The sequence below is a fragment of the Electrophorus electricus genome, unplaced genomic scaffold, assembly GCF_041902795.1.
Source record: "Electrophorus electricus isolate QZ-2024a unplaced genomic scaffold, ASM4190279v1 Scaffold40, whole genome shotgun sequence".
Classification (NCBI taxonomy): Eukaryota; Metazoa; Chordata; class Actinopteri; order Gymnotiformes; family Gymnotidae; genus Electrophorus; species Electrophorus electricus.
The window spans coordinates 986964-1004202 of NW_027658693.1; the positions used below are offsets into that span (position 1 = coordinate 986964).

General features: G+C 40.5%; 2 protein-coding genes across 2 annotated transcripts in view; one reads left to right on the top strand and one right to left on the bottom strand.

Annotated features, from left to right (window-relative positions):
• Window positions 1-220, bottom strand: part of LOC145655921 (uncharacterized) — a 35199-nt gene extending 34979 nt beyond the window's left edge. Inside the window, exon 1 of the mRNA XM_081709385.1 lies at window positions 217-220. Within this exon, the coding sequence (XP_081565511.1) occupies window positions 217-220 (4 nt within the window). The remainder of the gene's footprint in view (window positions 1-216) is intronic.
• Window positions 219-8665, top strand: LOC145655922 (homeodomain-interacting protein kinase 1-like). The gene is made up of 9 exons (XM_081709386.1): window positions 219-223; window positions 2475-2826; window positions 3392-3759; window positions 4313-4436; window positions 4728-4832; window positions 4949-5035; window positions 5337-5518; window positions 5725-5804; window positions 8387-8665. Exons 1-9 carry the CDS (start codon window positions 219-221, stop codon window positions 8590-8592), a joined length of 1509 nt encoding a protein of 502 aa, XP_081565512.1. The 3' UTR covers window positions 8593-8665.
• The last annotated feature ends 8574 nt before the right edge of the window (window positions 8666-17239 follow it).

Below are 17239 nucleotides of genomic sequence, written 5' to 3' on the forward strand. Positions count from 1 at the left end.
TATAATTCTATTCTCCCTGAAGTAAAGGGACGAGACCATACAAGCTTTCGACTGTGTGTGCCCAATGTCATTATGAACTGCTGGAATGAAGAGAGAGAGTGTGTGTGTGTGTGTGTGTGTGTGTGTGTGTGTGTGTGTGTGTGTGTGTGTGTGTGTGTGTGTGTGTGTGTGTGTGTGTGTGCAGCTTACAGAAGCAGAGGAAAAGGGTGTCCACACACATGCTGTACACACTAAAGAAGCCCTGCGCGATGAAATAAGCTCCCACAATCACCGTCTAAAAAAACAGCAGTAGTAGATATACATGCTGGGCCTTCAGTATTATGAGAGGAACTGCTGTCCAGAATAAATGTGTAAATCATGGTTATTTACAAACAAAGTGACTTTACAATCACTGTCAATAAGCATTTTGGAATCTAAAAAAGAAAGAACCATTTCTTCAGTGTACTGAATATGCTGATGTTTTGTTCTCACACAGACGCAAGTGTCAGCACTTGAGCTTTTCTGAGGTTACAATACGTACAATAACGGGCAACCAGTAATAATGCAGCAGCTGAAGCTGGAAATTGTCATATGGCAGCCTGATTCTCCCAGAGAAGAAGAAGAAAGCCAGCAGACCTTACAGGGAATGTAGAAAAACCCTCAGAGTTACCTATTAAAGTGTGTTGCCATGTGCCATCATGGTCAGAATGTGATGAAGTGTAGTATGGGTAATATACACATGACTTCACTCTATATTTCTCACCTACAAATCCGACCACTAGCACCTTGCAGGAAAACAGCAGCGTGTCTGTAACACAGTCCAACACCACCACCCTGTGGACAGAGGGACATGGTCAAGGACAACGTGCTAAATATGAGCTAGAACAACCAGACACAAAAATGACTGATCAAAATAGCTAATGTCAACAAATATGTATACAAATTAAAGTCATATTCATATGAATATGTAATGATAAATTCCAACATTTAATATTTTTGCCTTAAAAATGGAAATGGAAGTAATTTGTTCCACAACAGTAACATTACATCATTTATATACACACAAACCCAGATTGTGTTTTAGACTAAAATGTAATTCATGATAAGTAGAATCTTTACATTGCAACTCTCTTCTTTACCTTTAAACACATTGAAACAGCGTTTCAAAGCATTGTAATCGCGCTAAACACTGTTTCAGGGCAAGAGATTGTGTTTTAGACTAAAATGTAATGCATTATAAATGGAATATTTATATTGCTACTCTGTTCTTTACCTTTTAAACACATTGAAACAGCATTGTAATCGCCCAACAACACTGTTTCAGGGTAAGAGATTTTGTTTTAGACTAAAATGTAATGCATTATAAATGGTATCTTTACATTGCTACTCTGTTCTTTACCTTTTAAACACATTGAAACAGCATTGTAATCGCCCTAAACACTGTTTCAAGGCAAGAGTTTGTGTTTTAGACTAAAATGTAATGCATTATAAATGGAATCTTTACATTGCTACTCTGTTCTTTACCTTTTAAACATATTGAAACAGCATTGTAATCGCCCTAAACACTGTTTCAGGGCAAGAGATTGTGTTAAAGACTAAAATGTAATGCATTATAAATGGTATCTTTACATTGCTACTCTGTTCTTTACCTTTTAAATACATTGAAACATTTTTCATCAGCTTACACTAATGGTCTTTGTAATGATGAGCATTAATGATTAGAGGGGGTATCTCCCTCAATTATAGAGTGGATGAACTCTTGTTATGCAATTGATTAATTGACAGAGGTGCTGCAAGTTCAGGAGCCTCTCAGTTGGAAAGGTGTAGGAAATACTGCAGTCAGCAAGGTATCAGCAAGCACTTAGAGTGCCAGAGAGTCTAAGAATAGAAGCTGTTTTTTTCTTGGCCTTCTGTTTTTCAGTGTGGCAGCATCGCTGAAAGGTCAAGATGTTGTTTTAGCACACAGAACCACCTTTGAGTAACGCAAGACAAAGAACTTGTCTTTTCTGAGAAGCGTGTAAAGAGAAAGCAATCACTTGCTAAAGCCTGCCCAAAAAACAATGGCATCGATCAGGGCTCTGCTCTGCTTCAGAAAGAAATATTCAAAATTAAAACTAAAACAGCAGTAGATGTTTTAAAAAAAATCAAAGCTCTGTGATTTAGCTAATTTAGCTAATTGATGGTTATTATGGCACATCACATTCAGCCTCAAAGAACAAACAATCTCTCTCGTTCATTTGGTTAGTAGTCCTGTTTTCATCTTTCCATAATGGTATATTCTCTTGCCCTTCAGATTCCTTCAGTGGGATCTCCCACTCCAAGAAGGTTAAATTTGAGAATCCTGCACGGGGCGGGAGCCCTGGCCCTCGGATTCGGGCGGGGACACCCTGGCCCTCGGATCCGGGGTTCAATTCAATCGATGGCTTACCTGCCATGGTCTTTTCCCCCTCTGGAGCCTCGGACGAGGCTTCGTCGTCGTCTTCCTCCTCTTCCAGCTGGCAGGGCGGAGACGAGGCATTGACCTCGCGGCGTGCTGACGGCTATCAGAAGCGGGGCAGCCTCAAGAGGAAGAGAGAGGAGGCACACAGCAGCAACAGTGTACAGATCCTGGAGGAGCTCTCCTCCCCTGGGTTGTCCAAGCGTGTGGCCAGGGGCAGCGATTGCGAGTACCAACTGGTGCAGAACGAGATCCTCCGCTCCGTCTCCAACAGCTACGAGGTTTTGGAGTCCCTGGGCCGTGGAACCTTTGGCCAGGTCGCCAAGTGCTGGAAGCGGGGCACCAGTGAAGTAGTCGCAATCAAGATCCTGAAAAGTCATCCGTCCTATGCTCGACAGGGCCAGAACGAGGTGGGAAAGTTGTGCCTGCTTTAAATGAGCTATTGATATGGCCTAGAATCAGCTGTAGCCCTGATTCTGTTATTGTTTGTTTCAGTTTTACAACATATGTTCTGTTGGTGTCAGATGTGCTAACGCACACCGTGGAATTTGTATACAGCCAGGGTAGCACAGAAATACTTGTTTGGCACACTAGTTCTAATTTTCACTAGTTCAGTAGGAACTAGTTCGGATAACACACGGACAGCTTGAAGCTTACTCTAAAAAGAAGATTTAGCTTCAGTTGTGTAAGCCATGCCTGTTTGGATGTGCATTAAAAATGTTATTGTTATGAAAGAGCATTAATCTGCATTGTTTGAGTACCAAAAGCAAGTTCATGGGTTCATTTCCAAGGGACCACTTCCATAATTGCATCTCCCAAATCCTGTAGAAGTAAATGGTTGAAGGGAAGTACACAAAGTGCTTGATGCTATTGAAAATAAGTAGGCTATTTGTCAGCAGTATCAAACTTTGAAGCTGTGACCACGTAGCTTCGGCTTAACGCGTATTCTGTCTTCCCTCCTTTGCTCCTCCTCAGGTGAGCATCCTGAGCCGGCTGAGCAGGGAGAACGCCGACGAGTTCAACTTCGTGCGCGCGTACGAGTGCTTCCAGCACAAGAAGCACATATGCCTGGTGTTCGAGATGCTGGGGCAGAGCCTCTACGACTTCCTCAAGCGCAGCAAGTTCAGCCCACTGCTGCTGAAATGCATCCGGCCCGTGCTGCAGCAGGTCGCCAAAGCGCTCATGAAACTGAAGAGCCTGGGCTTGATCCACACCGACCTCAAGCCCGACAACATCATGCTGGTGGACCCCGTCAGGCAGCCGTACCGCGTCAAGGTCATCGACTTCGGCTCAGCTAGCCACTTCTCCAAGGGCCCCAGCTACCTGCAGTCCAGATACTACCGGTGAGGGACACGTGCTGAGGCGTGTTAGAAATAAGTATGCACTCGTTGCACTCTAGTGTGCTTGAGAGTAGAGCTGCATGTTGTGGACAGTTGTAATAACCCTGCTACACATTAAAAGCCTATGATGAGCATTACAGTTAACTGGAGCACGATTGATTTATAAGTGGTTTATTTTTATTGGGTCATGTGAGTGCTGTTATTTAGCAAAACACCTAATGAACCGTCTTCGGTGTCTGAGATTAGTTAGGATGCGCTGAACTGCAGGCTTTGGTAATATCAGTATTTAGCAAGTCTGTACAAAACCGCTATTACATTGTAGCTACACTGTTAATTAACAGTGTAATATACTGAGTAACGGGTGTTTAACTGCATTGGTACTCTGTATTTACTTAATGCAAAACAGAACATTATTGTAGTGTTGGTGCATTGTAGTGTTGGTTCCATGTTACACTAGAATAGTGGGTGTGTAATGTCTAGGAACACAAACACCCCCCCCACGGAATTATCAGCCGAGGCTGATTTCATGATGGCGATCTCTGTGTTTTTGGTCCAGATCGCCTGAGATCATCCTGGGTCTCCCATTCTGTGAGGCCATCGATATGTGGTCCCTGGGCTGTGTCATTGCTGAGCTGTTCCTGGGCTGGCCCCTGTATCCCGGAGCCTCCGAATATGATCAGGTAAGCACATGGTCCTTTGAGCTGTGCCTTAACGCCCGTACAGCATCAGTGGTGCAGACCTGTAGTGGTTTTGTGGCTGTAGTGATATGTGTGTGTGTGTGTGTGTGTGTGTGTGTGTGTGTGTGTTTGTGTGTGTGTAGTTTGACCTTTTAGCTGCTTTGTCGGCCCGCTCATTTTTAGGATTAATATAAATGAGTTTCTATGGCCTGTTTTTTTAGACATGCACTTTGAAAATGAAAGGATTAACTCAAAATAAAGTCATAATCCTTTTGCCGTATGGTGTCTCTGCAGATCCGTTACATCTCCGAGACGCAGGGCCTACCAGCAGAGTGCATGTTGAGCGCAGGGACCAAGACGCACTACTATTTCTACTGCTACCCCCTGTGGAGACTCAAGGTTTGCCTGTCTTCAAATGCCAAATGCCATGTGTTTTTTATAAGGGACGTAACTTAATGACTTCATGTAACTTAATGGTGGAGCTGAATGGTTTGTTTTTTCTTTCCTTTCTCCAGACACCTTCGGAGCATGAGGCGGAGCGTGGCATCAAGTCCAAAGAGACTCGGAAGTACATTTTAAACTGCCTTGACGACATGATGCAGGTTATTTGGGCTTTTGTGCGCGTAACTATACGCATTTCTTTTAGTGTTGCGATGTGAAATTGAAGAACGTGACAAAGGGCTCCCGCAGCTCACATTATAGAGCAGGTAGAACAAGGTGCTAGCTGAAAGGTCGAGCGTTTCTGCTGTCATAATGAGTAGCGCATGTAAGTCGCTCTGGAGAACGGCATCTGCGAAGGGCAGAGCAGTGCGTAGAAATTTGCTGCAGAACTTCGTTCGTATTGGGTGCATTGCCGCCCTCTGCTGGTGAATAATATGACTCACCCATGGGTCTCTCTCGCAGGTCAATATGACCAGTCTGAAAGGCACCGACGTCTTGGCGGAGAAGGCCGACCGGCGGGAGTTCATCGACCTACTAAAGAAGATGCTCACGCTAGACGCTCACAAAAGGATCACGCCAGTGAAGACCGTGAACCACCTGTTTCTGACCATGACCCACCTCCTCCACTTCCCTCAGAGTGCACAGTGAGTTGCTCCAGGCCTTCCAATCTACATGTCAGTGTTTCAAAAACATTTTAAGGAACACCGTGTTAATTTAGAAATCCAAATAGCATCAGAGTTTCTCTGCTAGTACTGTAACCCCCCCCCCCCCCACCTGTGTGTGTGTGTGTGTGTGTGTGTGTGTGTGTGTGTGTGTGTGTGTGTGTGTGTGTGTGTGTCTCTCGCTGCAGTGTGAAATCTTGCTTGCAGAACATGGAGATCTGCAAGCGGCAGTGCACAGGCTTCGACAGCAGCAAGACCCTGTTTGATGGTAAATCTGATGCCCACTTTGGTGCTTCTTTTAAATGTTACATTAGGGTTGGCTTTTTGTTTGTTTGTTATTCTTCAAGTAGATTTAAAACATCACCAAACTGGCCTCCGATTCCACCTATAAAAGAAGACAAAAATGGTTTCAAATGCAAGTGTTCTACCAAATCATGTTACTGCTCAAATGTGATCCACAAATGGTGAATCAGGTTGTTGCCTAGTATTCGAGTAGCCGATAAAGAGGCCCCTCTACCGTAGTTCAAAACGAAATTCCGTTGAATCCAAACTTCATTGTGTAATTGTTGATCATTGTAGCTGAGGTTTTTGTGTCTCTCGTTCTATAAGACCAACACTATGCTTTCTTCTATGGTTCTTGTATGTGTATTTGTGGAAAATTCAATTCTACTTGTGTTTTTGCAGTACACAGTACTTAAGCAGACCGAGAACTCTTCTTGGTTTTTCAAGGGTTGCGACTTGTGCAATATTCAGCACATTTAAATAAATGTTTCTTTCTTTTCCTAGACGTTTTCCAAACACTTGATTCTTTATGACATTATGAAAATTTCTTTCTTTCCTCGAGTACAAACTCGAGTCCATCATTCATTGGCTGATATGTTACTATCATACATGTATACATGCAGACTCAAGCAAGGAGTTTGTAATGGTGGTACAACTGTGTTCAGGTCATTTGATACTTTTTATTGATAAAGATGTTCTTTTCCAGACTCAGTAGGGTTTTGTTGTTTTGTTTTGTTTTTTGTACCTCTATGAACATTATTGAATAATATGCCTTATAAGGGAATCTCTAATTAAGAGAATCATGTGTTTACATTTGGAATAAATTACATTCTGATAATACCCTAGCACCTGAGTCATACACGTTTTCTTTAATGAAAGGGGTTCAAACCTCTCCTGTACACCAAAGCATCCCAAGCCAAGTCTTGGAGGATTTGTCTGTCAGTCATTAAAATATCAGTTCACAGAAAGATGGATGAAACATGTTTTACTTTGATGAACTTTTTACCTTGGAGTACTTTGTTTAGTGTGAGAAGCTGTAAATGTGTCCAGTCCTTAAAGCATTATTCTGATTTTTCTTGTCCCCTCCATCATTTTCATGCTCTCCTTGTAAGGGCTGTGAAGATGCTCAGCAGAAAATGAGCTGCTCAGCTGCAGAAGAGCACTTCAGCCTACATTTCAAGCCAATTCAAATTTGAACTCCTACACTGTCTTCTCACATCCATTTCTTTTTGAATGTCAGTTAGGACATCAAGATGAATTAAGCACACTAAGCCCAATACTAAGAGACTGGTAGAGTGGATGAGCCACAGAGCAGGACACAGCACTATTTTTGCTTCAGCCAGTGCTAACTTGATGCAGTCTTGCTGCTTGGGGATTTTGCAGGCTTTGACTTCTTGGGTGTGTGATGAGGATTTTGCTTAAATTAAACTCCTCATAAACACGTATGACCAACCTGTGCCTATGCTCTACCAGGACCTCATCGCGTACTTCTCTTTCAGTAACTCGGAGCCTGTGTTTTTTTGTTTTGCTATTTCTGACATGATTGGGCAACATTTTCCTTTTAATGTATATGTGGAATCCACAAAAATTATACCCACTTAAGTGTGCTTCAGCATAAATAAGCAGACACTGCAGTTTGGATTATTTCTAGGGAAACAGGAAAATATAGTATCTTTAATTCGCTGCATAACAGTTTACATTAATTATTAATCATTCGTATGTGTTGACAGTTGCAATAAACAGATTAAGAAAACATGCCGTGAAAATGCTGCCGTGTCCGTATTATAACAGAAATAATGCAGCTTCACTGAGCAGATCATCCATAAAACTTGCTCTATATGGATTTTATGAATAGTATGTTAATTTTGTTTAAAAAGACGATGAGGCCTAATGGGAAAGGCTAAAGTGTCAAGTCGGACTTGAATTCAACGACTCAGGTAACATTGGGCTCTCTAGCTAGGTTAGCTAACAGACAAGCTGTCTATTTGAGATGGTTAACTTAGCTAGTTCACACATTACTTATGCACATCTCTTGCGGCAACAGATTCTAATTTTCATGGCGATGGAGCACGTTAGTTAACTTGCAGATTAACTGCCAACTATTTGCTGTAGCTGCAATTAACGTTATTATCTAGCATTGGCTCGCTAACCGTCGGATTGCTCTAAAAGAGCTGTGACAGCTGCATGTCAGTCCTCGGTCGATGAACTGTCTTCATGTCTAAGCACGGATACCTGTCGATAATGGGATCATTTGGGGGAGAATGAAGTGTGAACTAGCTAGGATAATTAGCTACTATGGCTAGGTACCTGTCCGCCAACGATGTGGCAAATTTAAAATACTGCAGTTCTTTCGTATAAAGGGAAGCTTAAAATTGTGTGGCATGTGACCTTTTATCTTGGCTGCTGGCTAGCTATTGTAATTAAGTTGAATTTCAGCTTGGACACCTTTATAGTAATTGATGGTTATTATGACACATCATATTCAGCCTCAAAGAACAATCTCTCTCATTCGTTTGGTTAGTGGTCAGTTTTCATCTTTCGCTAAAGTTATATTCTCTTCCCCTTCAGTTTCTTCCAGTGGGATCTCCCTCTCCAAGAAGGTCAAATTTGAGAATCACGCGTCTGGCGGGAGCCCTGGCCCTCGGGTTCGGGCGGGGTCGCCCTGGCCCTCGGATTCAGGGTTCAACTTGTTCTATGGTTCACCTGGCCTGGTCTTTTCCACCTCTGTAGGCTGTGACTTGGGTAATATTCAACACATTTTTAAAAATGTTTGACAGTTGCAATCAACAGATTAAGAACACATTTTGCAGGTTAATTACTATAGTGGTTGTGTTTTTTAAAATCTACTTCTATTTTAGCTTTAATTTTGAATAAAGCCCATAACTAGATCTGCATGGCTTGCGGCTATTGTAATCAAGCTGAAATTGAGCAGAGCTAAATTATTTAAATAAAGCGCTTTCAGGGTGATGTGGAGGCAAAACAACATGGAAGATTGTGATTTACATCCGCTTGATTTTCTTGAGCCTTCTTTCTGCAAGATTAAGGGTGGGAAAATCAACAGAGAGTAAGTGATGAATTTAACTAGCTGGCATTAGATAAATCACAGAATTGTGGTTGTGTTTTTTAAAATCTACTTCTGTTTTAGTTTTAATTTTGAATAAAGCCCATAACTAGATCTGCATGGCTTGGGGCTGTTGTAATCAAGTTGAATTTCAGCTTGGACACCAGTATAGTAATTGAAGGTTATTATGGCACATCCCATTCAGCCTCGAAAAACAAACAGTCTCATTTATTTGATTCGTGTTCCTTTTTTCATCTTTCCCGAAAGGTATGGCATCGCAGCTCCAGGCATCCTCTTCCGCTTCAGTTACCTCTAGTGGGCTCGTCTGCTTCAAGAGGGTCAAATTCGAGCGTCATGCGTCTGGCGGGAGCCCTGGCCCTCGGGTTCGGGCGCGGTCGCCCTGGCCCTCGGATTCAGGGTTCAACTTGTTCTATGGTTCACCTGGCCTGGTCTTTTCCACCTCTGTAGGCTGTGAGTGGGTAATATTCAACACATTTTTAAAAAATGTTTGACAGTTGCAATCAACAGATTAAGAACACATTTTGCAGGTTAATTACTATAGCTAGCTACCTATCCACTAACGATGTGGCAAATATAAAATATTGCAGATTTTCCATATAAAGGGCAGGTTAAAATTTGTGACCTTGTATTTGATCTTGTCTACTGGCTAGCTAATAACACGTGCACTTGGACTTTCCACTTTTAGATGCTACACCTGCCTGTTATTATTACCTTACTGCCAAGTCATGAAGAATCCATAGAGTAGTAAATTGATATTCTGTGGGAATCTTCTCATACCTGTCGATACAGCACAGCTAGATTATTTAAATAAAGCGCTTTCAGGGTGATGTGGAGGCAAAACAACATGGATGATTGTGATTTACATCCGCTTGATTTTCTTGAGCCTTCTTTCTGCAAGATTAAGGGTGGGAAAATCAACAGAGAATAAGTTATGAAGTTAACTAGCTGGCATTAGATAAATCACAGAATTGTGGTTGTGTTTTTTAAAATCTACTTCTGTTTTAGTTTTAATTTTGAATAAAGCCCATAACTAGATCTGCATGGCTTGCGGCTATTGTAATCAAGTTGAATTTCAGCTTGGACACCAATATAGTAATTGAAGGTTATTATGGCACATCCCATTCAGCCTCGAAGAACAAACAGTCTCATTTATTTGATTCGTGTTCCTTTTTTCATCTTTCCCTAAAGGTATGGCATCGCAGCTCCAGGCATCCTCTTCCGCTTTCAATTAACTCTAGTTAATTACTTCAAGAAGATCAAATTCGAGCGTCATGCGTCTGGCGGGAGCCCTGGCCCTCGGATTCGGGGTCCAATTCAACCTATGGCTCACCTGGCCTGGTCTTTTCCACCTCTGGAGGCTCTGAGATGTGCAATATTCAATACATTTAAATAAATGTTTCATTCACATTATGGAAATTTCTTATTTCCTGTAGTATCTTCAACGGTTCGGTTTTGCCAGCATGCTCTATGTACCTCTTTGAACATAATTGAATAATATGCCTTGCAAGGGACTATTTTAATTAAAAGAATTAAGATAATCATGTGTCATACACGTTTTCTTTAATAAACGGTTGGTGGTGCTGTGCCAGTTTCACTAATTACTTAAATCACTCAGGCCATAGTTCAGTTAATGCTGTGTCCGTATTTGTTCTGTTAGTACAAGGTTGAAGCTGCTGTAAATGATTTTGAAGTTATCAACTTCTGCTGTACCACTGAAGGAGTCCACCCCCTCCCTTTAGAGCATCTGTTTTTTTAATGGATATAAATCTGGAAAATTACAGACTTGACAGATTAAAAAGCTAACAACAAAAAAAATAATCAGAGATGACTTTTATAAGCTGTCACCTTAAAAAGGCACATTTAAAGAGTGGATCCAGTGCTCCAGCTTGCATGGAGCAGGCTGGAACATGTTCCTAATTAGGAACCACAACATGGCTGCTCAGGAAATCTGAATGCCAGACAGACAAAAACAAGGGCTTCAAACCTTTCCTGTAACACCAAAGCAACGCAAGCCAAGTCTTAGAGGATTTGTCTGTCAGTCATCAGCTATGGCTGTGTCACCTGACTGAGAAACACCTGGGTTACCTCTGACCCATGGGGTGGTAAATGGTCTACCAAAAACGACCTCAAATAGTGACAATTTGGTGGTGGCACTGGGCATCATTCTGATCTCACACAACACTGCTGGCAGTAGATTGAGGTAATAAAAGCAATATGGGCATCCGGTGATATGGAAGAGGATCGCCTTTTAAATAAAATGCAAGTAGCTCAGGTTGAACATAATGGTACCAAGAACCGGTTGGTGTAAGTATTGAATATTAATATGCATACATTGAATAATGTATGGTTTGGAGAACAATAGTGGAACCTGAACAAGTATTATTAAAAAATTAAATTGTGTATTGAGTGTTTTAAAGTGTGTATTGAGTTAACAGTCTTGAACTTAGGAAGACCTAGGAAGGACAAGATCTATCCATTTCTTTCCTGTTTTCCATCATGGCCTTTGTTTCAATGTATAATTCATTTTGTCAACAATGCCAGATGACTGAGGATGGTAAGGGATGTGAAACTTCCAGTCAATAGTTAGGTAGGTGCATAGTTTCTGAGTTACCATAGAAATGAAACAGGGTCCCTGATCTGAATCTATTACCCGAGGCGCACCGTACCTCGGTATTATCTCCTTGGCTAGGATTTTAACCACAGCGCGGGCATCTTCCTTAGAACAAGGAAACGCCTCAGTCCACTTGGAAAACCTGTCTAGAATCACTAGCAAATACTTCAACTGACCACAAGGTGGCAGGTGCATTTTGTCTAGCTGTAGATACTGAGAGGGATCTGCTCTAGTAGAAAGTGCCATTATTGTTGGTGATTTCAATATTCACTTTGATAGTGCCCAACACCCTCTGAACTTGGCCTTTAGTTCTATATTAGAATCAATTGGTTTCAATGTACAAAGAGAACCCACACACTCTGGTGGACATACTTACCCTGCTCTCATATTGACTGACTAAATTAGTACTTATTGTAGGGTATTGTTTATTACAATGATGTTGATTAACAAACTCTATCACTTATTGTTTATTGCACTTATCATTGTTTAAGATAGACCTTATGTGTTTTGTACTTCTAGGTATCAGCATTGATCCCAGTATTCTACAGTATTCTAGTTCACTGGTATGTTGGACTCTAACCTACTGTACTGTACTAGGATATATTCTATGAGTAAATGACAAAGCACTTTTGTAAGTCGCTCTGGATAACAGCGTACTGCTAAATGCTGTAAATGTAAATGTAAACATACGCTTGACTTAGTACTGCCATACGGTGTAGACATGGAGAAGGTAGTTATACTACCCCAGTCAGGTGCCATCTCAGGCCATTCCCTAATTTCATTTAAACTATGCATGAGCCACACTATCGTAACCTCGCCTCGCTATCATACCAGACACACGATCACATCGTCCACTGCACCTGGATTTATTGGGAATCTCCCAGACTAATAATTTGCGCCTAGGATTCCCTCAAACCCAACGGAACTTGATCAAATTACTGAATGCTTAGAATCAGTATTCTGCTGTGCACCTAATGATGTTGCTCCATTTAAGAATAAAAAAATTAGCTACAAAAATGTAGTACCTTGGTATAATGATCTCATTCGCAATTTAAAACAAAACACTCAAAGAATAGAACATAAATGGCACCGCACTAAGCCCGTAGTCTTCCAGCTTGCATGGAAGGAGAGCCTACTCACCTATAGAAAAACACTTATTACTGCTCGAACATCTTATCTCTTGAGCCCAATAGAAAATAACAAAAATAATCCTAGATTTCTTTTTAGTATCTGTACAGTCAGGTATTTTATTAACTACTTCCCATCTTGGGGGTCCATGGGTTTTGAGAGTTATGATAAACTGGGATGTTATGATGCTGTCACTTCACCTCTCTTTTGTCACTCGAGTGTGTTGACTGAGAGCGGCGGAGTGCTGATGTTCCAGGGTGCCCTCGTGCCTGTGTTTCCTTCTGGCTCTTTCCTTTTAGCTGTGCTGCCATAGCTAGATCTGCCGGAGCCCATCTTTGCACATTATAGTTCCCTAATTTACACACCCTTGTACCTGGACATGCCTAATAATCTAGTCTCTCTTTCTGCCGAGGTACACCTACTCCTGATGTCATGATGTTACTGAGCCTCAGCCCGTCTCAGCTGCCATGGCTCTTCCCACCACCCCCTGATGTGCCCTGCTGTAGGCCACCACAGCTCCACCCTAGCCAACTGCTTCTCCCTTGCTCTTAATGGATGCTCTCTTGTGGGATGGGCTTTGGACACATGCACACCATCGCGTCAAGACTAGGGCCTCTAGCAAATTGGACTGGACATTAACTGCTTATTTTTTCATTTATTTATTTATTTCTCTCTTAAAATTGATATTATTGTGGTGAGCGTTGCCAGGCAAAGGAGGATGGGCTTCCCCTTTGGGTCTTGGTTGCTCTCAAGGTTTCTTCCTCATGCTCTAGGGAGTTCTTCCTCGCCACTGTCGCCCTTGGCTTGCTCACTGGGGGCTTGGACTTGGACATTTGTAAAACTGCTTTGTGACAACATCTGCAGTAAAAAGCGATATATAAATACATAAGGATAGTGATATTAAATGCAACCGCAGAAAAATGAACCAATAACATCATTCTTGCACAAAGAATTGTCCATCCCACTACCAATGTTACAATGTATTCACCAAATCTACTTTTACATATTCTAGTTCACTGGTATGTTGGACTCTAACCTACTGTACTGTACTAGGATATATTCTTTGAGTAAAGGACAAAGCACTTTTGTAAGACGCTCTGGATAAGAGCATCTGCTAAATGCTGTAAATGTAAATGTAAATGTAATCAAAAACCAGCCATTTTTGCACATTTTCAGCAAATTGATGTTTCAGGCTTTATTGATGATTTGAGCGTTGCCTTGTAAAGAACGATAACATCCTCGTGAAACGTGACGAGATGGGGGAAACATCTTCACTACCTATCATAAGACAAAAAAGTTATTGATTTTTAAAAAATGGATATAACTGTGATATTCTGTCTAACAACTAAATTGTCATATGTTTCTAGCAATATGTTCTTACCTGTAGTTGCAGCAGCAGCCACAGTGTTAGGGTGCTCCTTGCTTTTCTTTTTGAGTTTCTAACAAAAACAAAACAATGATTTAGTAGAAAAATATCAGAGCATAAGTACATTTATAACTAAAAGTACAGATACAAACCAGTAATAATGCAACAGAATATAATTTAGAACAAATTATGTCATTTATGCAAAGTGATATATACACATTCAGTGTGAAATGAAATTCAAATATGCACTACTTTAAAAATTAATAATGTAACAAAATCTAAATAAGAAATAAGTCAAATGTTTTACCTTTAAGTTCTTTGAGACCTTACTGAAGGGGAATAGGAAATGCAATCTCCCCTTCTGGGCTTTCATGGTTTTGCTCTGATTGTCCAGAGCAGGCTCAGTACATGGTGACCTAGCAGACATCTCAGACTGTAGTGATGGAGAGCTATGTATATCGATGCTGAACAGGGAAGACCAGTCATTGTGTACACTGGGGGACTCTTGAGCCTTCTTCACAGAGGGTGGGACAACCAACTCCATAACTTGGCTTGCCATGACGTCGGAGGAGGTGTTCATACTATCTGTGCATAGCTCTGATGATGCCTGTGATGATTTCAAGTCATCCTGCTCTAGGTAGATTGGCATGACCATACCACAGAGCTCACAAGATGAGACCCCTTCAAGGTCAGGATTTATTAAATGACGGGACAAAAAATGTGTCCTTCCTTTTATGTGGGGATTGATGTCTTGCGACAGTTCAGCAAATTCCTCCATCTCATCATCAAAGCGCTGAAGCATATCCGAAACCGGAGAGCCAGCTATAGGAATGGTACTTATAGGTCTAGATGTACCATCGTCATGGACATCTGAGGATAACGATGTCAAACTCTCAGTATCTCCTATCAGAAGCTCACTCATTGCTTCTGAATTTGTATCTTCCATAGTCGAGTGGAATTTCATCACAATTTGGTCTCTCTCATGGTCATCCAGGCAACTGCGATGCGTATCAATAACTGCAGTCCTAACATCTCTGCTTAGAGAGTCTATATGAGCTGTCCCCTCCTTCACGTGGACTGAAGCTGAATGATTTATCTCACAAGATCTGGTACGGAAAGCATTCAGCAAATCTGCAGTTTCCTTCTTGGAATTTGAAAGCAACACTGATTTTAGATCAACATCTAACATTTCTTCCAGAGATGAAAGAAGACCCATCACAGTTACTTCAGTGACAATGTCCGCAATGAATGAACCCATATGAGAGATCATGACCTTTGTCTCCTGTGAAAGAAAGGAGAGATAACATAGAAAGGCGAACATTGAAAATTGCTCCAAAATGGTTTTGGTTGTTTGGTTTAGAATTAATATGAATCCCATTTAAAATATGTTGATGTGTAAGCAATGTAGTATGACTTACTGGACTAGGGATTGCTTTCCGGATAGATGTCCACTGCCTAAAAGAATGTGAATAAAAGCATTCTTTAGAACTATAATTAATATTTATTCTAAAAATCTCATACATTCAAAAGTATACCAAAAATAAAAATGATAAATTGAAAAAGCAGAAGAAGAAGAAGAAGAAGAAGAAGAAGAAGAAGAAGAAGAAGAAGAAGAAAAGGTTTAAAAATGGCATACTCATTAGTCAGATCCATCACAAAATGGGTCAAGATTGGTGCAATATCGAGCTTCTCCAAGTCTGGGATGATTTTTTTGGCTCTATCAAGGAGCATTTTGCTGTCATTCCTCACAGGTTTATTCTCGTCTTGTCTTGTGCTTTTTGACTTGCTCTTGTTTTGAGAACCATAGAAGAGGTTGAATAAAAAGAAATTAAATATCAGGATAACATAACAACTGTGCTGACATCTCACTTATTAGCAACAATTCGATTTTATGATGAATAACAAATTTGGTCATTTTAAACTCACCTTTTTAAATACTGAAGAAGCCCGTGCCACTTTTGGAGGTGAAGGAATTTTACTATGGAAACAAAAAAAATATATAAGGAAATGTTGTTTGTTTGTCATTCTTCAAACATCAACAGCCTGAACTAAAATCCATGATCAAATTATTTTGAGAGAGCTTGTGTCTAAGTTTATAGATTGTTATTCTTATTCTCTATTTAATGGATGAATCACTCATAGAGCTCAGGTCCATGTTGTATTTTGTTAATTGCACAATACAATCAAAATTATTTTATTCTACTTTAGCACATTATAAGGAAAATAAGACTAATTCCTTTAACATTACTTCCTAATCTTTTAAAATAACAAGGCTGATGAAACATGTTTCATCTGTTTCATGTTTCATCGTTCCGATACTTTGGAATAGTCCAGAAAGTATTTAGAGTGCAAGCTCTATTGGTGTTTAATACAGATTAAATAGTGGCTTGTTTAGCTTGATCTAATTGTTCAGCTTGTTTAGCCGGTTTAATTTAAATTCTGTTTCAATTAATTTCATTTTCTACATTTATATTTTGTGACTTTTAACTGTTTTATTTGATCAATGTTTTATTACTGAATACTGTTCGTTCATTGCAGTGTAAAGCACCTTGAGATTTTGGGTTCTATAAGGAATATGCTATATAAATAAGAATCATTTTAAATTAATATTGTTATTCTAAGATTTTTTAACATTGTAGTGCAAAGGCCTTACATCTTCCTGCCAAAAAGACGCTTCTGTTTCTCCATTTGTCCTGGTCCAAGTTTTCTTAGGACTCTCCTGGAATACTTTGTTCTGAAAAGGCAATATGAAGTCAAAAGCATAAATCATTTTTACAGTTTGGTGGACAGACAGCAATCTAACATGTAAGCAGGCAGGCTTGAGGATCAGAAGGCAGACAGTTATACATGTGAATGGCAGTCAGTTCAGAAAGACTGTCAGTATGCAGACCAACACTCATGGAGGACAGAAAACAGGCAAGAAAGCAATCAGAATGGCAGCACACCTTTACAGGCAAATTTCAACAGGCAAGCAGCTGGGTATGCATATCCCTAAACCATTAGTTCCAAAGGCTAAATCTTACTGCATTGAATACAAAAAGTTTATGAATGGTTTAAACTGATTTTATTAGTGGTTAATAATTAGGTCACAAACAACTTAAACATCATTAAGTAAACAGTCATGACACATACACAAAAGGGGCAGCAGGAATGTGTTGACCTGTAGAATGTGTTGGTGGGTATATGGAAGTAACTTATTAGCTAACAAATATCTGACCCCACGTAATGGTGACT

What these genes read in the sequence shown, in the direction of transcription:
- LOC145655922 (XM_081709386.1), top strand. An exon ending in GAGCCTCCGAATATGATCAG is followed by an intron (nt 4,437 to 4,727) that starts GTAAGCACATGG and finishes GTGTCTCTGCAG; the next exon opens with ATCCGTTACATCTCCGAGAC. An exon ending in GCCTTGACGACATGATGCAG is followed by an intron (nt 5,036 to 5,336) that starts GTTATTTGGGCT and finishes TCTCTCTCGCAG; the next exon opens with GTCAATATGACCAGTCTGAA.